This window comes from Thunnus albacares, chromosome 17, assembly GCF_914725855.1.
Source record: "Thunnus albacares chromosome 17, fThuAlb1.1, whole genome shotgun sequence".
Taxonomy (NCBI): domain Eukaryota; kingdom Metazoa; phylum Chordata; class Actinopteri; order Scombriformes; family Scombridae; genus Thunnus; species Thunnus albacares.
This window is the reverse complement of record NC_058122.1, coordinates 6,399,221-6,421,353: the sequence shown is the minus strand read 5'-3', so window position 1 is coordinate 6,421,353 and position 22,133 is coordinate 6,399,221. Positions and strand designations below refer to the sequence as shown.

General features: G+C 39.3%; 1 protein-coding gene across 1 annotated transcript; it reads left to right on the top strand.

The window, feature by feature from the left end:
* Window positions 1–485: 485 nt before the first annotated feature.
* LOC122966156 (ral guanine nucleotide dissociation stimulator-like 1) lies at window positions 486–16,549 on the top strand. The gene is made up of 17 exons (XM_044330156.1): window positions 486–896; window positions 4,001–4,290; window positions 5,026–5,070; window positions 5,283–5,482; window positions 5,620–5,777; window positions 5,881–6,129; window positions 6,572–6,675; window positions 7,061–7,145; window positions 8,722–8,793; window positions 9,359–9,445; window positions 10,174–10,206; window positions 10,620–10,741; window positions 11,908–11,997; window positions 12,335–12,464; window positions 13,947–14,258; window positions 14,391–14,505; window positions 14,632–16,549. Exons 1-17 carry the CDS (start codon window positions 873–875, stop codon window positions 14,769–14,771), a joined length of 2,256 nt encoding a protein of 751 aa, XP_044186091.1. The 5' UTR covers window positions 486–872; the 3' UTR covers window positions 14,772–16,549.
* Window positions 16,550–22,133: the final 5,584 nt, after the last annotated feature.

Sequence of the window (22,133 nt, the reverse complement as noted above, 5' to 3'; positions counted from 1 at the left end):
CAAAGCAGATGTGTTGTATTTTGTCCCCGACGGGTTGTTGCACCAGTACATTCCCTAAAACCAATAAAATAGCTTATTATTTCACCTACTTGTTATTAGTATTAAAGCGAATAATTATTTTTCCTAACTAATCTAGGTCATTCTACATGGACAGCAACTAAATGTTACAACCTAATACCATATTACAAATTACATGTGAGCAAAAAATTGATATGCAATATGTGAATTAGTAAAAAAAAAAAAAGTTTCTTGCCATCAACCAAACATTTACTTTCGGCCGCCATGTTTCTGCGTATAGGACATCAACTTTCTGTAGGCCTAAGTCTTTTACCAAAATGTTCGCTGACTTTCCCAGCTGTTTTTCCGATACGTGTTTCCGTTCATGTGAATTTTTTCCAATCGGAAACAATTTTTTCCGATTATTCCGACGCCAAATGAATGCCACATTACTGTACTAGACAGCAAGCCAAGCAGAGCCACCTCCCACTATAAAGCTCCGTGAGTTTCAGTCACTCTGTCCAGTCTGCAGGAAACTTCTCAGCTGGTATCGGTGGATTCAAATCATTTCACGCCACAGACAGAAAACAAGTTGGAACAGTTCAGATCTCGTCCGCGTTCGCTGCGATAACAAACCCACACATTTCTATGCAGCCAGAAAATGTAGCGATTACCCTGCGGTGAAAGTCGTCTTTTAATTGTTTAATTGTAATACAGGCGCGTTAATGTAGTTCAAAAAGAGAGTTTTTAAAAAAAAGTTTTTTATTATATCAAAATGCAGCCTTAAACTTTCTGTTTCGCACGGTGGAAGTTGATTTTCAGTCCAGCAATTCCTGTCAAGATGGAAAGCTACACTCCTTAAGAAACCGGACGAGATGGGAAAATGGGAGTTAACAATGGTAAGAAAACGTTTGATATGATCCAATAATAAAGTCAAATTGATTGAAAATTGAAAATAAGAAGGGTAAGACCTAGAGGTTTGTGGCGCAGGCTGATTTATGTCCACAGAGACATCTAATCTAATCCAGTGGATACAAATACATGCTGTTTTTGTTGTGATTAACGTGAATATATTCCTGGGTATACAGGCCCTATTGGAAGTTGACTCCTCATGTTTAAATACCTTCTTCTGTAAATGATATCTATCCTGCAGCACATCTGCAGTCACTGTATTTATGGGAGTCTGCTGTCCTGTTTGTGTCTCATATCATTAGTCACAGAGCTGAGCATCCAGTTCTGCAAAAAGTAAATATCCAGCAATCCTTCAAAAACCCTAAAAGTCGCTTAACAAAAGTTACAGCTGTTCTGAAGGTATTTCCTAAAATTTCAAAGACTCTTCTCACCATCTGGAAGAAATATAGCAACTGTGTTTCCTATCCAGGTAGCTGGAAATGACATGCAAAAATATTGACACATTATTTTGTTTAAAAAAAAAAAATCAATATATACACCAATATAACTGATCATAAAATGAGTTGTTTGGTCTACATTGCACAAACTGAGCAAGGACACTCGTCATTTCTGTTACCTTGATAGCAAATTCATCCGCAACTTGAAAAACAGGTTGAAAATCTTTTCTTTATCATGCAACAGACTGTATATTTTCATCTAGTCTGAAGTACCTTCAGCTATAAGTGCTGTTAAGTGAACTGATATTTATTTTTCAGAAAATCAGATGCTTAGCTCTGTGACTTGAGTGTAATGAGAGGCACAAACTGGGGCTGCAAAAGGTCAAGGGTATGACTGGCTCTCCTGTGTTTAAGTCTACGTCACTGAGGACAGATGACTCCTCTTGCTGTGGAAGCTTGTTGGTGTCCAGCTGACCCACATTATCAGATAATCCAACAACTCCATGAAGAAGTCTTAAATGTTTTTTTTCTGATTTAGATTTAGGCTGTTAGTAGTACTTAGCACCACCAGTGCACCGCTGACAATGAGTAACACTGGGACACAATGCAGTTTCCTTTCTGTGTGTAGCTAACAAACGATTCTAGTTTCTATGAGGGACAATGGAGTTTGTGTGATACTGGTTAGCACTAGCACACACAGCAGTTACACATTTGTCTTTTCATGGAGAAATTTCAATAATTATTTACACGGGAGGTTGTGAGCCCTTTCATGTCAATAATTGATTTGAAGTAATTATTGAGAAGTAGAAGTGGCAGTACTTAGTCAGCTTGCTGTGTGCTCATATTGTCCAGAAGTGATTTTGACATGAAATTATAAGTTTAAAATAATCATCCTTTTAACATGCAATATGTGAGGTTGTACTCTGATGAACTAAATGACTTAATCGAATGATACGGGTCTGAAAGTTCATTTTCTATGCTGAATAGTGTGTAGGAAATTATATTGCACCTCTACTTGAAGCTATATAGATTTTTTGCATAGATTTGCATATAAAGCAGATGGATTACACAGGAGTCATGCAAGAACTTGTATTGATGCACGGTGTTGTTATGTAACGCATTTGCCATTTAAAGGGACACTCTACTAGCTTTACACATGAAGTTTAGTTTACCTGTACTCAGCCTGCGGAAAAAACATTTTATGACGTCACCTGTTGCTCTGGAGGAACTTTCTGTCTGAAGAAATATCAGAGACAAAATCTTCGTAGCAGATATCCTGGTTTACAAACCGGGACATGGAGTTGAAAAGACATAGGCATTTACCAGGCAGGCTATACTATTACAGTAAGTTGCATTATGGGAAATGTAGGATCCAGGATTTTTAGAGCTTTATCCTTCAAGGGATTAAAAGATTTTTATTAATTTTTCAGACCTCAGCTGTGTCTATGCGTGCATGTATCTCTGTCAGGTCTACTAACTTAGTGGAGGTGCATTAATAAATCACCTGAGTGCTCCTTTAACGGAGGGTAAACAGGCAGCTGTGGGTGTCTTTAAGTTTGTGTTCTGTGTGAAGTGAAGAGGTAGACATGAGAGGAGGATACACTGACTGTGTATTTTTACCATGATAATGAAAAAGTAAAGCAGAAAGACAAAAATGGAAACAAATTTCAAAAAGCAAACATTTTATTTTTGCTACCTCATCTTTTGACAAGTGACCTCACACCGCAGTTGCTGTTCAGTCTTTGTCGGTGGTAGTTTATAACATTAAAATAAAAATCACATATTGTTTAATGTCTCCCTTCGACCAGCCTCTTTTTAAATAGTGCGACGCAGCTGCTGTCTCATTATACTGCAGATGATCTTGTCCTTAAACCGCAAAGCCTGAACAACGTGCTCAGCATTCACAATGGAGGAACCTCATTCATCTGTGTGTGTCAAGAGCTGTTGAGCTTCTGGAGGGCCTATTGCTAGAACATTGATTGATAGCTCTCACTGAGATCAAACAAGTCAAAACACAATCATGACACTTGGTGCTGAAGAAGCAGCCTTTTTATTTTTGTATTGGTCTTTGGAGAATGAGGAAACTGAGAACTCTCTGACATTTAGGCAGTGTTTTGCATTTGTGTACTAACCTTTTGATAATCCCATATTTGTCCATAAACATTTGCATCAACCTACGAAATTCTGGAAAATTTCAGGTTTGCCATGTAGCTGGGAGATTGTGAAAATGGAAACTAAGCACTGGCTTACACCAGCATGTGAAGTTGATGAACATTAGATAATTAGTCTACTATCATGACACATTGTTTGTGCAGTTGTTGGAGGCTTGAAATGATGACATGTGTATGAAGTAAATATTGCGTAGTGTTTGTGGCTCACATGAGATCAGCATGAGTTTCAGTAGGATCTGATGTTACTGGTTTGCGTGTCACCTGCCTGTTTGGCCATGCGGACATGCTGCTATTTTTACCTCCTCGTGACTTGGCCTCTGACCCTAATGTTGTGACCAGTAACATCACTAGATATGCATTTGTGTATCTGACCTGTACCTTTTTTATATTTTCAAGACACAAGCAGGGCATTGGTTGGCAACCACTCTCTCAGTCTAAGTGTTGATGTAAAACTAAAAAAAACATTTTTTCCACCATTCCCAGAACCCAGTGCAGGAATGGGGCGAGGAGTTAGAGGGTGGCGCCGTTTACGGGGTCACTCTGCGTCGGTTGTCCGTCCCCATCGCTCTTAACACCAGTGAGATGAATCCATGCTGCGCTTTTGTCCAGTACCGAACCAGCAAGGTGCGGCGTTTGAAGGCCGCTAACCTGGACCTGCTCGTGAATCACCTCCTTGACCCTGGCTGCCAGGAACAGGACTACAGCAGGATCTTCCTCTCCACATACAGAACCTTCACCAGTACCTCAGCACTCATAGAGCTGCTCTTCCAGAGGTATAATCACTTTTTTTTGAACCACTGTATATCTGTTTTTTTTCCTTAATGGAATAGTTCAACATTTTGGGAAATATGCTTACTTGTTTTCTTGCTGAGAGTTAGAAGAGAAGATTGATACCAGTCTCAGTAAATATGAAGGTGACATACCAGCTAACACCACCATCTAACTCTCAGCAAGTAAGAATATTTCTCAAAATGTCAAAGTATTCCTTCAATGAGTAGCTGAATGAGACATATTTCATTTCAGTTCCCTTTTATTCACATTCACTTGCATTCACAAACACTCTGTTTCAGTTTCTCTCTCTTTCCGTCACTGCAAAATGCAAATACTTTATCATAGTTTTGCTTACCTTTCCCTGACCTGAAAACATCCCTTTCGTGCTTGATTTTGAGAAAACAACTTTTGTTGCTGTACGTGCAGAGTCATCATGTTGCGTCAGGATTTTTATACATTGTTTCCCTGACAAAGCAACCATCCCCTACCAGCTTTGATGTAATAATAAGTACCTTGCAAGTGATTATTATCTGGAGGCTCCCAACAACAATTATACACATAGCGGTTTTAAAATGTGGTTGGCATGACTCGAGGTCAGGTTTAAGATGGCTGCAAGGCAGTGACAAATAATAATTAAAGATATATACAAAAAAACAGCCTTAAGAGTATGGCAAAGTGCACTGTGACTTTTTTAATCCTTTCTGTACATGATTTTGTCTCTGTTTTCATTCCTGTAGTGACAGTGCTGCCTCAGATCTGGACAACAGTGAAAGCTACAGGAGGTAGGTGGATGACTTTTCTCTTGATAAAGTTTATTCAAAACACAAGGGCATCATGAAGAGTTTATAATTCTAGATGAAAACTGATAAATTACATAAAACTGAAAAAGTTCAGTATGCTTTTACCACTATCTGGTTCATTTCTAGTATGTCACTCTGGCCCAAAGTGTCATTTAAATAGTTACCATGTAATGATTTTTCCACTGCCTCCCCAGCCCTCTGTTGGCCTTTGTCCAGACATGGTTGGATGAGTACAGTGAGGACTTCAGGGATCCTCCCCTGCACCCAGCGCTCAGGCTGCTGTTGGATCACCTGCGGATCAGCTCTGCAGTGCACGACAACATGCGCAGCCAGCCCAACTTCTGCTCGCTGGCTGGGCAAGCTGAAGCACTGCTCAAGAGAATCCAGAAAGAAGGTGATCCTCCACCACATAACGTAACCTAAAGTGATAAGACATGTATAGCATCCTGAATTCTTAATTTATATTGTCATTGTTGCTGTCAACAATGTGAAAATCCTAATAAAAAATCTATTTTCTGTCTGTTTCATCAGACGCTCAGACAGATGTCAATTCTGCCCAGGCAGTTCGGGAGCAAGATGAGGTCGATTCAGGTGATGAAGATTCAGGATGTGATAACTCTCTGGATCAGGGTGACATCATGGATTTCTCATCTGAAGCCATCGCTGAACAGCTCACCCGTATGGACTCTGTACGTGAGAGGAGAGGCTCCTACCTACAGTATATCAAATGTTTATATGTTCCACATTTACACATGTCTATTAAAAGGCTGATTGGTTTTCATGGTGTTTCAGGCTTTGTTTGTCAAAGTGGTGCCTTACCAGTGTCTGGGCTGTATGTGGTCGCAAAGAGACAAGAAGGAAAACATGTCTCCCACCATCCGCGCCACCATTGCACAGTTCAACGCCGTTACCAACCAGGTCATCATGTCACTGCTCTGCTGGCCTACAGACGCCACCGCTAGTCCCACTTCCTCACGCCGGCCTCCCACTACACCAGCGCAAAGGGCCCGAATCATAGAGAAGTGGATCAGAGTAGCACAGGTCAGTGACTAAAGATTAGGCTTCATTCAAGTTCTGACCCCAGGTTTCAGCAGGTTTTTTTTTAGATGTATGCCAGTGTTGTTTGACAGCAGCTCTGTTACAAACATTCATGCAAGCTTCACTAAAATAAAACACATCTGAGCGTTTGTTTTTGCAACAAATGTGTTTCAATAATCAGATTCAGCTGTTCAAAATCAGTGTTTAAATTGTACCAATTCTCATTTGGTGCATTAAAAACATGTGGATGAATGTTTGTATCCAGCTCCACTGCACACAACAACACTGCATACGTTTGCCTGTTGTCACACTGTCAGTCTGTCTGTATTAGACGAGACTACATAAGAGCTTATTAAGGGTAAAATCGTCAACACAAAACATAATTAGTAGAATATTTGATTTGAAATTAAGTCAATCCACTGAATGCAAGTTGTTTCCTCTGCAGGACTGTCGTCGGTTGAAGAACTTCTCATCTCTGAGGGCGATCCTGTCGGCCCTTCAGTCTAATGCAGTTTACAGGCTGAGAAAGACCTGGGCTGCTGTTAGCAGGTAGGGTTGGATTATAGCTATTTCAAAGGCCGTGATTTTTGCCCGTCTCTATGGTTGTGTTACATTGCGTTCTACATAATCGTCCTTTAATGAGGGCATTGAACCCTCATCAAGTGCAATTCAGTGTCACTTAGAGTGCAAGTTAGCAAATTCCTCTCTTTTGGGTCACCTATATTCTACATCAGGTCATAAACATTGCAGTAAACTATTATAATGTCAAAGATAACAGAAGCATAACTTCTCTGTGGTGGTCAGGGACCAAGTAGTGAAATGCAAACTTTTAATACGTCATTGTGTATAATACTGTAGTTAATTATTAAATTATATATCTGATGTTGGACTGAATAACTGCATATTCAAAACATGTTGACTTTTCTCTTTATAGGGATAGCATGACCACGTTTGATAACCTGTGGGAAACCTTTCCTGATGAGAACTGTGTTCTAACCAACAGAGAGCTCCTGGTGGAGGTGAGAAAGAAAACCACTTTTTGCTCAAAAACAAGCTAGATTTACTTCAGTGTTTAACCTTTAGATGAATGGGGCATTCAAACATACACATACTCTTATAAGTGGGTCAAAAGTGACCCGTATTAGAATAGTTTTTGTCATTTTGTACACTCTCCTCATAATTTTGCTTAAAATTATTTATATGAATTCCTCATTAGCATAACATTTGTAATGATAATTTGCCATTTTCATCATAAAATCAACAAACTTAGAGTCTATCTGCTTAGCTAGCAAGCTAATGCTAGCTGACAAATTTAATTATTATGGCAGATTCTGTTTCACATAATTGTAATCAGTGCATAAATGTTATATAAAATGGCTATTAATTTAATGATATTAATTTAAAATATCACTATGATATTATATGTAGGTGAGTGGTGATGATAGTTGAGATGTGGTTCTCAAAAGTAATTGATAAGGAAGATTCCACAGGAAATGCATAGGGCTCATTTTTGACCCACCAATGCTTCTAAGAGTTAATGTTTAGCAGTGCAAACAAGTCAACCCACTGAGCTGTTATATACTTTCAGTCAATGCAAAACAGCTTTCACTGATCTGAACCGAAGACTAATTAAATCATTAATAAAAAATAGGATTGGAGCAGTTTTCAGCAGAAGATCTAATACTGGAATTATAGATTGGGTCGTTAATATCCAAACTTATGTGACCTTAAACACACAAAATATGAACTACAGATTAAGAACATAGCACAAAGAACATTTCACTTATTGAAACCACCTCACTAAGTACACACATGGATTTTCTCTTTTAATTATTATAAAGATTCATTTTTGAGTTAATATTTACAGAAGTGTTTGACAGTCTTAATGGGAAACTAGAGGCCGTTAGCACAATGTGTTCCCTTTTTTTTTTTCTTTTATGTAGCCTCCTTTAGGCAACTGCGTCAGAGGCGTCTTGTGTCTAGTTACAGTGAAAGGACTCTAAAGTCAATAGATCACCAGTACTTTCTGTTCATAACCACCACGCTACTTGCACTGTTTGACGCCTCACAATAACGTTCAAAGAGATTCTTCAATCAGAATCATTTCAAATGGCTAACTATTAAAAAAACTCCTTCTCACGTTTCATTGTAGTTGTATTTAGGTGCTGCCTTTTGTGAAAGAAGCTTTTATCTATGTAAACACAATCACTCATACTATAATCACATATACTTTACTTAAGCCTAATAGCTGTACTTTTAGGCAGATATATTAAACAAAGTGGTTTGGAAGTGGCCTCCCTCCTTTCCACAGAATAACTTTTAAACAGGATATCCAAGTTAATATTTAATAAAACTCATTCTTGTATTGAAAACAAGGTTGGTTAGCTTTTGCTTTGTAAGCCAATTTACAGTTTGCTCACATGCTTCATTTAAGGCCCCCTTGTACATGCTTGTGTACCTGCATACACATAAACACACACAAAGAAAGTCCTGTTAGATTTTTAAAGAATTTTAACCACTTATATTTGACAATGTGCCACTGTATGTGTCTATAACCTTCAACTGAATATAGCTCTCTCTGACCTTCTTTGACAGGATGGAGGCCAAGCAACCATGGATAACATTTCTCCAAAGATATCCAAGCGGTGTCCAATACCCAGACAGATGGTAAGCCATATCTCAGTAGGAGAAAAGAGGTCTAGATCAACCTAAACACTAATCAGCAACCTTTCTCCTCTTCTACAACTAATGTCCTGTTTTACACTTGTCACACACACTAAGCAGATGAGATTCAGACAGCAAGTAAGGAAAGCGATGCTTTATCATGGGATATTGTTTTGGAGTAATTTTACCTGAGGCAAGTTTTAGTTTTCAAGAAGACGCATGCAAAACTCCTATCATATTATACAAGTCTGAAAGCCACAAGAGAGCTGATTTCGCTCAGTGTGGGTGGAGTATCTCTGGCATGGCAGATTCCCAAACCTATCTTTAGCCTCGCTCGATGCTGAACAAGTTTCAAATGGCCTCAGATCGCCAGGATTATAGGACAGTAATAATAGACTAGACCGGGGTGTTTTATGAGTCATATGCATAGACTCTTGGCTGTAACATGAACCCACAGTGCTGCTAACTGGGACGAGCCTTCTGTGAAAGTATACTGACGCAAAGCCGTCCGACCGTAACACAATAAATACAGTATTAAAAAAACAAAATAAATGTTGTGTTTCTGCAGAGTACTTCCAGTGGAGTGGTTCCTTACCTGGGCACCTATCTGACTGTCCTCACCATGCTAGACACCGCCCTGCCGGACACTGTGGAGGTAATATAATGTAAACTGAGTGACAGTTCCTGTGCTTGATATTTAACAGCCTTGACTGTCAATGAGTAACTACATAGAATATCTTTATTATGTAATTTATTCCAGTACATAGTAGTACGTAACACTTTAGCCCCCCTATTTGGTATTCATGAGCAGTATATAGCACTTAATATTTTTATGACTGACTATAGTGTAGGAGATATGAATCCAAAAAGGAAAATGAAAATGCAGTATCCACCAACAAAGTGTGTTCTTTAATATTTTAAGTTTGTTTCAGAAAATAAATTTATTTTGATTATTTACAGTCCTTGCGCATAGGAATTAAATGTATCTGTTCTGCAAGGTGTCTGTCTATTCATACACTATTAACATTTATACTGAAACCAACATAGTAATTAACGATTTAAAACTTTTAAATATGTCACTTAAGGTAGCTTGACCACACCATACTGCATGAATTCCAATAGAGTCAAGTTGTGTGGAAAAACAAAATTAAAAGTTCATCAAAATGGATATATTTCATGTTCAGATAGCGGCTAGAGAAGAATCAGTAAGTAGATTTTAGTTTTAGCTATAGCTAATGCAACATATATTGTTTATATACTGCTGAGAAATCCTAAATCGGTTAAAAAAAATGTTAATGTAGTATTTTTGCTATTTCTTGATGTGATTAATCATTGATCTACGCCATAAACAAGTACTTCATTAACAATGTTCTCTTTTGACAGGGTGGGCTCATAAACTTTGAGAAGAGGAGGAGGGTAAGTGGTTCCTCTTTGTGTAATCTTTATTTATTCCCATGTGTTATTTTTCTTCCACACTTGTCAAACATTAAGTGCAAAGGTGTCCACATGACATTCTGTCAGCACTACATGCTTGTGTGGTTTGGTGTGTTCAGTACATTTGTGTTGTCCAAGTAAACATTGACTAGGACATTTTGCCACACTTGTTTTGAGTACACAAAACCTTTTTATTATCCTTTTTTTTAAAAAAACCATTTACATATCTCCCAAAGGAACACTTCACTACAGCTTTGTAAGAGTTCAAAGTATCATTGTGTTGTATCACCTAGTTACTCCAGGCAGGTTAGGTAACCACACAGATGAAAGAAGTCTGGACACTTTGCCGTCTCTGTCATTCTGGGTAATCTCCATCGACATTTCTCTCCCTGCAGGAGTTTGAGGTTCTCTCACAAATCCGTGTGCTGCAGGCGTCCTGTTCCCAGTATAGCCTGCCCCATCACCCCAGAATCGCTGCCTGGCTTCGGGGACACAAGCTGCTTACTGACCAGGAGAGGTGAGAATGTGTTATTTTTTACCCCCTTTCCATAACACACCTGTGACTCTCTACTTGTGATTGTATCACAAGTAGAGAGTTGTGGTTACATAATCAGAAATATGAGATGTAAAAATTCTTGCTCTGTCATGTGGAAAAATAAAGGTGTGTTGCTCTCTAATAATGTTCCACTCAAATCTACATTGTTGAGTGCACATGTCCCATTATGCTAAGATAATGGCATCTGGTCAGTTAATCAGTTCTTGTTATCAGTAAGACATGGATGTAATCCTGTCACCTTGGAGCCTGGTCATAAGGAACCACTTGTTTGACATTTATAAGGCTATAATTTGTGACATATTCATATACTGACATTGGTAGTGATGCGGCCTATGGATGCATGGTTCATAAAATGTAAAACATTTTCTGTAATTCTGTTATAAACACCAGATTTTGGGGAGATTAATGGCACATAAGTGATGCAACAGAGGTGTGTTTGGAATTAAAAATGAGTAGCTGGCATGAGCACAGATAGCTAACAAGGCTGAACAAATAAAAAGTTTGCTACGCACCAAAAATATCAAAAAATTAAAATAAAAAAATAAATAAACAAATAAATAAATAAATTTACCGCAGCAGTTTTTGTTGCAAACACTCACACTTGTGTCTGCACACTAATCATGCTTCTACAAAGACTTAGCTTAGCACAAAGACTGGAAACGAGCAAGCAGCTAGCCTCGCTCTCACTGTGCCTGACAAAAAATTGTGTATACTTAATACCTCCATAAAACCACAATGTGTTGTTTTACATTCTGGTACTGATTAAACAAATTAGATGCATGTAAATTAGTGAGCTTTAGAAGTGCTAGTAGATGGTTTTTGTGACCTTTGGACAGAGCCAAGCTAGCCCTGTTTGCAGTTTTTATGTTAGGCTAAGCTAATTGGCTGCTGGTGGCTTCATATTAATTGTACAAACATGAGTGGTATCAACATTGTTATCTAACTCTTGGCAAGAAAGTGAATAAGAGTATATCTCAAATTGTCAAGCTATTCTTTCAAGTGCCTCTAGAGACAGAAACAAGTACAAAGTTTTCCTCGGTAAAAGAAAAACTGTCTTAGAGGATTGCAGTGTTCATATTCCATTACATATCATTATATTATAATATATTCATTTTGTTATGTTGCAGCTATGAACTGTCGAGGCAGCTGGAGCCTCCAGTGGACTTGTGTTCACCAACTCCCTGGAGCCACCGAACACTCACAAAGAAACTCTCCTTGTGAGTATCATGTTATGGTCTATTTGCATATTCAAACACGCACAGTACATGCACATTATCCTATGCTCACAGACCTGAGCACAGCACTTATAAACCTTAAAGTAGACAGTTGGTAGCAAGGGTATATGCAGAGCCACTTTTTTGCCACAACATGGAAGAAATCTATGTATTATGTTGTTGTATGTTTAGAGTATTTGTTGTATGCAGTGTTGGTGTGCAGTAAAAGGAACATTTATGGTACAGTATTGTGTAGTTATATATAAAACAGCAGTATTATCATTATAAAATGTGTGTCTGGTGTCTTCGATACAAGCTTAAGTTAAATCTTTGTGTTCAGTCTCCTGACAGTGGGCGAGGGATCTAAAAAGCTCCCTGCTGACCAGATCAGCGTTTCATCCTCTGGATCCAGTGGATCTGAGATGGACGATCTATCCTCCCCAAACTCAGCCTGCTCCATCAGACTGCAGGTAAACAGCAGTTTGTGTGTGTGTGTGTTTATGTACATGTATCCGCCTCATTGGGCCTCATGCAAGAACCACTCATACGTACAAACAGATTTGTTCTTAAGTTGCACGTACAAATGATTTAAGAACATTCATCAATTTTCTCTCAGATACAAATGAAATTCACAAACTCTCAAGACCTGTCATATGTGTCATGCATTATAAATACAATTATAATGTCCTAATTTGAATTCATTTGGAGTTTAAATATGATACCGAAATTAACAGAAATTAAATATATAACTAAAACAAACTTAATGCAAAATTTATATTCTGTTTACATTATCATCATCATGGCTGCCAATTTACTGAAAGGTTTTTCAGCGCTGCAACTTCTACATTTCAGTAGTTGCTATAAACTTCTCTCACTTGGACAGCTGCCTGTGTGTCTCTATGCAGGTCTCTGTCCAGTATCATCTTCTGTTGCAGCTGACAGTGTAACATCACCTACTGTTGACTATAATATTCTCTCCTCTAATATATCTGTGACTGTCACATGAATGCCTCCCAACATGGAGTGCTATGATTTAATAAGGTGTTTCTTAGCATCTAACGTCATGTCAAAGCATTTCCTTTTTATATCTGTCACAGTGCAGAACTGCTCTGATGACACGTCAGCTGGATTAATATTTTCTATTTCTTTTGGGTGTCTGACTACTGACACTTTTTATGAATAAATCTCGCCCACAAACTGAGTGGAACATGGAGCCTTATATGGCAGTTTTAGGGGCGTGGATTATGCTAATGATCACATCTCTCGCACATGCACCTCCTCATGAACAAGTGACATTTATCAGACTGAAACGAGCAATTTATGACAAATTCAGGCAGTTTGGCAGTGAGTTTGTTCAATCCTACTCAGAACACTTGTATGAGCAAACCTCACAGAAAAAAAGTAAAAGAGAGTTTTAGGATAAAAATACAAAAATGTTCTTGCTTGAGGTCACATCCTTGTTTTCTGTCCATCCTTTGTCCTCAATTGTGCAATCAGTGGTGTCTTTGTTGAAAGCTTTTTTTTTATGCTGTGCCTTCATCTAATGGTTCTCTGTGTTCAGCACAACATCCACTATTTACACTTCACAAACAATCATCCCTTTTTAAGTTGTCAAACAAACCCCGAAGCATTTCTAATAAGAAGTGGAATACACTGAATGGCTTTTAAAACCGGGAAACTTACATAATCTCTCTTCACAAAAGATCCTCTTTGATGCTAGTGTGAGCCCTCGACAAGTGGAATTTCAATTGAGCAGATCTTGAGTAGAGCTGGAGTAGGGTTTGTTTAATGGTGCACAGATCTCACTGCTGTTCAATAGCTTAGTTGTTCCGTGCAGAACAATCAGTTTCTAAAACACTACAAATGCTATCCAGTGGTACTCATCTATATTGTTTCTCTTGTTTCTATCTCCCTCTTTCTTCCTCACTCTGGCTTCTCTTCTCTCACCACAGCCCTTTCACAGCTCTTGCAACAATGTGTCTGAGGCCTTCTCTTCCTCCTCATCCTCCCCCTGCTCCTCCACTGCTTCCTCTCCATACTCCCCTTCTCCTTCCAGCTCCTCCTCTGACTGCCAGACGGACCTCGGCTCTCCATCCACGTCCTGCGGTGGCGCTCGGCCGAAACCCCCTCTGGCCTACCACCACAAACGTTCCGCGTCCATGACCTCCTTCCCTGTCTATAACCGTCAGGGGTCTGACTGCTGCATAGTCAGGGTGAGCGTGGACCTGGGCCAGAACAATGGCAACATGTATAAAAGCATACTGGTGAGTTTAAAAACAGCCTTCTAGTGTCAAACTCTGACTTAAAGTAAAAGATCTGAATATCGCTGCTGATCATTTAGACTGAGTTAAAGAGGTAAAGTGGCTTCAGCACTTATGAGTCTCCGTCTTTCATAGTTGACCAGCCAGGAAAAAACTGCACAGGTGATTCAGAGGGCATTGGAGAAGCATCACCTTGAGCACATGAACTACCGGGACTTCACCCTGACACAGGTCATCTCCCAAGAAAGAGGTCAGAACAGACTTACTTGTAAAATGCTATACTATTAGAGAAATCACTACAATAGTGCTGAAATAAAAGAAAACTGACCTTTTTTTTTTTTTTAAAGAAAACTGTATCCTGTTTGTCTGTTTTCAGAGTTGCTCATACCAGACAAGGCAAACGTCTTCTACGCAATGTCCACAACGGCAAACTTTGACTTTGTTCTACGTCAATTCCACAAAGGCCAGAAGAAACCACTGAGAGCCACGTCTAGTCTCGGGCGATACACAAAGTAGCACCTCTAGTCTACGAGCTCTGCACCTGAACTCATGGACCCTTCCTGGAAAAAACGGTCCTATTTTTAATGGTTGTTTTATATACTATGATATTCTCTGAGATGGGTCATCCATTTTTTTTTGGATACCAAAGAGGTGAAAATGTTTTTATGGTAATTGAAAAGATGATGCAAAAGCACTTTATGAAGAAGAATGATGGAGCTTAAAACACCTGGATCAGACATGGTTTTGATTTCCACTTGGAATAAACTGGGTACTACTGTTAAACCAAAAACAAACCCCCCAAAAAACAAGAACCCACTTTTCCCCACAGGTGTGTTGGTAATGGTCACATGATTTAAAGTGCATGGATGCATGTGCAAATAATGAATGATTTTTAGATCTGAGACTGCTGCTAGATGTCACTTACAATAACTCTGTAGGCATGAAGACTAACAAAGAATCCCCCCCCCCCGAGAGCAACGCGTGCCAACATCCGTGACCTATTTATACATGAACATTGATAAATGACTGGCCATTTCCCAATGCAGCTGGGCGCCATTAATAACCTGTGTGTTAAAAAGGGAATGGGGGTCAGATGCTGAGTGAAGGACGAAGACTCAGTAATGAACTCCTGGGGCCCCGCAGCAGGTTGTCAGCCACTGGAGATGAGATAGGCGGCTGTGCTTATGTGTTGCTGCGCCAGTGCCATCTGACGAGTGGGTGGGAACGTTCTCGCCAGGGATCACTGTGTTCTCTGGGAGTTTCACCTGCAGCGTTGCTGTGATATTCATCGTGCGCGGCCCACAGCACCAACTGGAAGGATGGCATTCCTGAGCCTGGGTAACCATGACAGCAGCAGAGACTTTGATGGACAGCACGGGATGGGATGCACACGTGTAAAATGGTTACTGTATTTAAATGAGACAACGATGAGGGACAAATGTGTGTTTTCAGTGTTAGTGTATGACTAAGAAAGTGAGTTTGATTTTTAGAGTTTAGATTTCATCATTGTATTTATTTCTACTCTGGTTCCACTGTTGATTGCACCTTTATTTGATTAACACATTGTGATGACTCACTAGGTGGCTTTACTGTATTGTTTCTTGACTGGTAGGTGAATATTTTTAAAAAATCAAAACAAAGTCTATTCAGAAACATGTATGATCTGTGGTTATAATTGTAGAGATGTCTTATTTTATGATGAATATTTAAAATGTTAACATTGAAAGTTGTTTTTACTTAATTTCTTTAAAAACTGTATTTGACAAATTTGGTTCAGACTTGTGAAGACTGGATGTAACTGGTGCTTAAATGGCTGGACTAAAGCCTAAAGAGGAGTTTAGATGTAATCATTTCAATGATGTCTGTTGACGTCAACGTTAGGTCTCTGGTGAGATAGATGATAAGGATCATGTTTCCTTGCAGTTAAAGCTCGAGGGAATATTAGCAAAGTAGAGAGTTACACAAGTGAGCGGACACACTTAGTAAAATCACAAGTTTTATTCTCATTCGGATCGGATCATCTAGGGGTCAAGAGCCTTGCTCAAGGGTGTGTATAATTGTCAGGAAAAAGAACAGACGTCTCCTCTATGTACACTGACCCTGCAGATCTATGGCTCTGAAACAGGAAACACCAAATGCTTATTTCTCCTGACACTGCATTATCCCCTATCCTGGCAGTTGAGACCTGAACAGATAGTATTTCTTAGCTTATAAAAACAGCTTTTTTCACTTGTGATTAATGAAGAGAATGTCACCGCTGTAAAACAAAAAGAAATAAACAGTTTTTAAAAATCCAGGATTTCCTGTGTGTATTGACTTACTTTTTCTCTTATTTGTCTGACTGGTGTTTGCTATTAAGTCTAATGTAGCCAGGTTATGTGGAAATGGTTTCCTTTATAAATTATTATAACATTGCTTACTTTTCAAAGCTTAAAATTAATAACAATTTTATTAATTAGCTGCTGTACTATTTTTTTCTGAAGCATTTATTTTTCTTTATTTAATATCTAACATAATATACCATAGGTCATATACAACATAATATAAATTAATTATACTATTACACCAAAGGTCTGTGCTAATAATAAGAATTAAAAAACATACAAGCAAATTGTTATTGTTGTGATCTCAGGGTTAATTCACTAGCTTTGAACCATTAATGTGGAGCTGCATGCTGCATGCATCAACTGACTGTCACATTTGTTTTTGCTTGAGATGTTTTCCTTTTGTTGGTTTCCAAGCACTATTGGGTTTGCTTGAGATAAGAAAGAACTTTTAAAAGTCTTAATGTACACAAACTAGAAGCTGTGCTTTTGCTTGGGGTTGCATTTGTTGAGGAGTTGCAGGCAAGTTGCTTTGCAAGTGTCTACAATGTTGTACTCAGTAAATTTCACTTCTTCCTTTCAATCTTTCATTATACAGCCTCTCTTTACAGACCCAGGATGTGGGTGGTGTGGTGGGAAAGGGACTGGTAAGCACAGAGAGTGACCGTGGATAAAAGAAGAAAAAAGGGGCCATTTACTGGTCAGTTTCCTGTTTTATAAATTGACGTCAAGTATTAGTAAATGCTATATGATGATGCCTGAGGTAAAATTTAGTTGTACTGAAAACAGTAATACTTTTGATGCTTTATTCCAACATAAACAACGATTTTAGAGAGACTGAATGTCTATACTTAATGTGACCTCTATCAAGTTTGGCCAGCATTTTAACAAATCATTAAACAATTTAATCAGACAACATTAAATAGCTTTTTAGTTCAGCCTGGTAGAGGTTGTTAAATGCAGAATGTTAAATGCTGTTAAACCATGTAGGCCCTCTCTGTGGGTGAGAGTGGTTTTCCAAACCTTTCAATGACTACCTTCAGCTTTTTGTTTTCAGTGGATCTCATAGCCTTTATTTGAAATTTGATGTCTAACTGATTAAAATCAACCTCATTTCAGTGCAGAAAATTTTTACTTGTGAATAAAAAAATCTGCAAATAATATGAAAAGGTTAAATAAATAATTTTGTGTTTCTATAATGTATCACACGTTGAAAATACAATCAAACTACCATCAGTTTTATCAGAAAAATTGTCTGAATTATTTCCAAATGGCTTCAGCAATGCTACATTTTTAAGCTGAATAACAGGTTCTCTTAAACACACACAAAATCTTTTTCCTGAGGGTTGAGTCTATTTTGCGAGTGAATTACACATTTTATTTGTCCGCTGTTATTTATTTAACAGGCCTAAACTTCCCAGTAATACTTGTTAACGTTTCCAGTAACTTTTCCGCCATACTCACCAAACACGTCCACCAGGAAATGCATCAACCTGACTAAATAGTCATTTTATTTTTTTTAATTAAATTTTTTTACGTTTTGTCTTATTTTTCCCCTTTGCATGACGTCACTGATCCCCGTAGACGCTCGTGCGCGGTACAATCAACACACAGCTGTGAGTCTTTTTCTTCTACGGTTTCAAACACCTAAAAAAGGCAACAAAGCCAATATTTTTAAAGTATATTGAATTTCTCTCATAGAACAAGTGTTGCTACAGCGTCCTGTTAGTTATTCTGACCAGAAATGAGTTAATGACATCCACGAGCCCCTCAAAGGTAAGACGAAATTAGACGAAATGAACAATGAGCAGTTTAGCTCCAGTTAACAAATCCTACACAGGAGAAATCGATGAAATGCCGCCACTAGATGGCGCCAGAGAGCTATATGCTCATTAAAGCTAATTTACTAGAAAGCTGTGTTTACATCCAGACGCCAAGTGGGTGCAGTAGCATCTTGGCAGCAATAACTACTGTGGGTCTGAACACACTTTATTTCCTTGATACATTTGGCAGTAAAATGCTGTAGCAAATGTAAACACCACGGAGGTATTTTGTGTGTAGATGTTTTTGATGTGTTGTACAACGACTTCAGGTGTTTGTTACATCACCTGCAGGGTGTCACCTGCTCCATCTCTCCGCTCCATCTAACTGGATGTGAAGTTGGCTTTAAATGGAGGTGATTTATTAATAATAATAATAAATAATAATACATTTAATTTGTACAGCACTTTTCATTCATAGTGAAACTCAAAGCCCTACAGTATTAATAACATAGAACACACAACATAAAGAAAATAATAAAAAAAAGCCTTCCTGAATATGAATAGCAAAAAATAATAGTATCTTAATGGAGCGAGTGCAGCAGCTGCTCCTTATAGGTGCATTGGAGGATTTCTGTCAGGACAGGCCTGAAAAGAGTCTGCGCTCTGCTGCCCTATCTACCCACTCAGTGCACTTGGCTGCAGCAGATGCACACTCAGCAGAGGGATAGGGGTTTGGATTCAGTAGATGAGGTCTTGCCTCACTCTGTGTGTGTGTGTGTGTGTGTGTGTGTATGTGGGGAGGGAGGCATGCACAGGTCAGCAGTTCTGGAGGAGAAACAGGACACTGCCCCTCATCTCATACTTTCTCATGTATTATGTATGCCTGTGATATGCGGCCGTGAGCTTGGCTGTGTGTGTGTGTGAGCTGCATGTAGCCGCGGACGTACACACTGTATCAATGCTGCCCTTTACCGTGAGAGATCCAAAATGGTATTTATCTGCCTTCGGAGCAGTGCTCTGCGGGTCAGAAGAGACATTCAAGGTCTTATCTGGATTTGTCCAGGAAATCGGTATAGCGGGTCTCTAATGAGGATTGATGAGCCATGGAGTTTAGCTGTCAATAAAATCGATGATCTTCACCTCTGTTGACCCAAGAGTGTTTGAGGAAGTTAGAGACATTTCAGTTCACACTACTGTCTTGCATCCTTTGTGTATAACTCAAGTCATTTCTGCACAATTTGAACACTTCATTTCCTCATATATGTAATATTTAGATCTTCATATAGTCATAAAATGTTGGAATCACTTTGCCTAGTCTAAACATAACAGCTCAGTATGTTCCCTTTAGATTTTACACGCAGCTGTAATGTCTAAGTGTCAGGCTTCTACATTGTTTGCACAAGGCGTGATGACATCAGTTCCTGTGTATTGAGTAAGAAGTGTAGTGTATGATGTTTATATAGGAAGACAAAGCTGTGTGAGTTTGCCCTTCATTTGTTTCTGCTTTACCTGCAGTGTTACTCACTTTCCCATTAGGGTTTGTGATTCTCACGCTGAAGTTCAGCATGTGAACGCAACAGAATTGTCCTTACCTTTTGTAAACATCTCTCTTCTTTTGTTATTTGGCTATTTCGTAATCACACTGATTGCAGGCACATGTGAGGGTGTGGAGGTCATGAAAAATGTTAGGCAACACTCTCTGCTATGATCTCCGCTCAAACTGAACTTGACGACTGACAGCTGCCCCCCCCGTCTCACCTGGTCGCTCCCCCCCCCCCCCCCCACCGTGTGGAGGAGAAAGCTGCTTTTACAGGTCAGAGCCAGAGGAGAGGAGGTATGTGTCGGCAGCTTGTATGTCGCCAAGTTACTGCTTATGTTTTCAACATCATGTGCCAGCTGCTGCAAAAGCTGTAACAAAACCATGTTGAAGCCCTGTTTGTATGTGCTGGCTCTGGACTCTGTTGATAAACACAACCTTGTTCCCCATTCTCAGAAGAGGAAACAGGGAATGTTGAGAATAGTCCACGAACTGACCCCATGCACACACACACACACACACACACACACACACACATTCATTTTGCCTAACTCTAACCCTAACCTTAACCCTAACCCTAGCCCTATCAGTAACCCTAACTTTAACCAACCACAAAAATGACATTTTGCCACATTAGGACCAGGCTTTGGTCCCCATGAGGACCACTGGTCCCCACAAAGTCGGTGTTTAAACCAGAAACGGTCCCCAAGAGTTAACAAAAACGCACATACACACACACACACACACACACACACAGGCACACACAGAAAGAAATTCACACAGACTGTATACAAACACTGAATCGATATGAGTGACAGTCGTGCCTGTTTGCACTCATGCACCCTTAGATATTCTTGGCAGGGTGCAGATTGGTTGTGCCATATGTGCACACACTCATGCATATGCATGAAGGGCTGAATGTGACTCCTCACTTCAATGCAGACATTTATGCGTTTGCATGCACGTTCAAACTCGTGTACAGATGTTTTGCCGCCCACATGAGTTATTCATGGCTTACCACCCTCACCTCTGAAATGAATGTGGGATGTTGATCAGGATTGTTAACCTTTTCCTTGCCAAGACAAGTGCTGCTATAAAGTCACACACGTGGCTCACGTACAGGGTTTGTAGATGTTAATCACATGATTTATCACTACAGTGCGGTGCTGCTGCTTCTCTTTTTACACGTTTATGACAATCTTTTATCTGTAGACTACTCACTGCATGTTGTTGCTCTTAGGTAAACCCCGTATTGACCTATTTTTCTTCCTTTGATCAAATGGAAGTCAATGATTATTTTTATCATTGATGAATCTGTTGATTATTTTCTCGATTAACCAATCAGTTGTTTGGTCTTTAAAATGTCAGGACATGGTGAAAAATGTCTTGTTTTTTCCCGACCAACAGTGCACAACCCGGTGATATTCATTTTACTATCATAGAAGACGAAATAAGCCAGAAAATAGTCTTAGGGCTGGTCCCTTGCATTCCAGCCACGGCTCCACCAGGACAATGTCGAGCAGAGATTTGGTCCAGTGTTGCCAAGGGTGAATAATTTTCTGACATTAGATTAATCGCCTAATTGTTGCAGCTCTAATGGAAGTTGTTTGATTTTTTTATTCATGTGTTGAATCAGTGTTATGACATAAGGGCAAAAAAAAGAACCTGGAGTCACTGAGAAAATTTTAAAATTTGACATTTAAATGAACAGTTAGAGGAGTCGATGTCTTGAAGCGTGCCAGTTTTCAGCTCATGATCCTCTGTTGCGACCTGTTTGATTTGTCTCATACTGTATAATTTTAGCCAATCATTAAAGACGTCATCATGCTTCCTCCCATCATTTCCTCATTTGCTTGGCGGAGAGGTACTTTCCGGGCTTCTGTATTTAAAGTGTTTGTTTGTGATATTGTGTCAGTGTTTATGCAAGTGTGTGTTATGGGTATTGTATGTTTCTAGCATGCTCGTCTATTTTTAGACGGCGAGCGTACTTGCACGCATTACCATTATGGATGGATTTGTGTGTGTGTGTGTATGTGAATGAATGTGTGTGGTGAGCTCTGCTCCTCCAGAGTGAGTCATACAGTGACGTGAACAGCTGCAGTCATTCACATGCCTGGCCCAAGCACATGGCTCGTAGACAACACACTCCCTGCCTTCACGTGCTGTCCTTCCCCCTTCCTCTCTCTCTCTCTCTTCCACTCTTTCCTTGAGCCTTGCTTTTTTTTCCGTTTTACCGAGAACCCACCCATATTCC

Bases quoted from the DNA above. Each gene is read 5' to 3' on its own strand.
- LOC122966156 (XM_044330156.1), top strand. From the start codon at position 873: ATGGGAAAATGGGAGTTAACAATG. The intron at 4,291-5,025 runs GTATAATCACTT...TCATTCCTGTAG, and splicing joins ATAGAGCTGCTCTTCCAGAG to TGACAGTGCTGCCTCAGATC. The intron at 5,071-5,282 runs GTAGGTGGATGA...CTGCCTCCCCAG, and splicing joins AACAGTGAAAGCTACAGGAG to CCCTCTGTTGGCCTTTGTCC.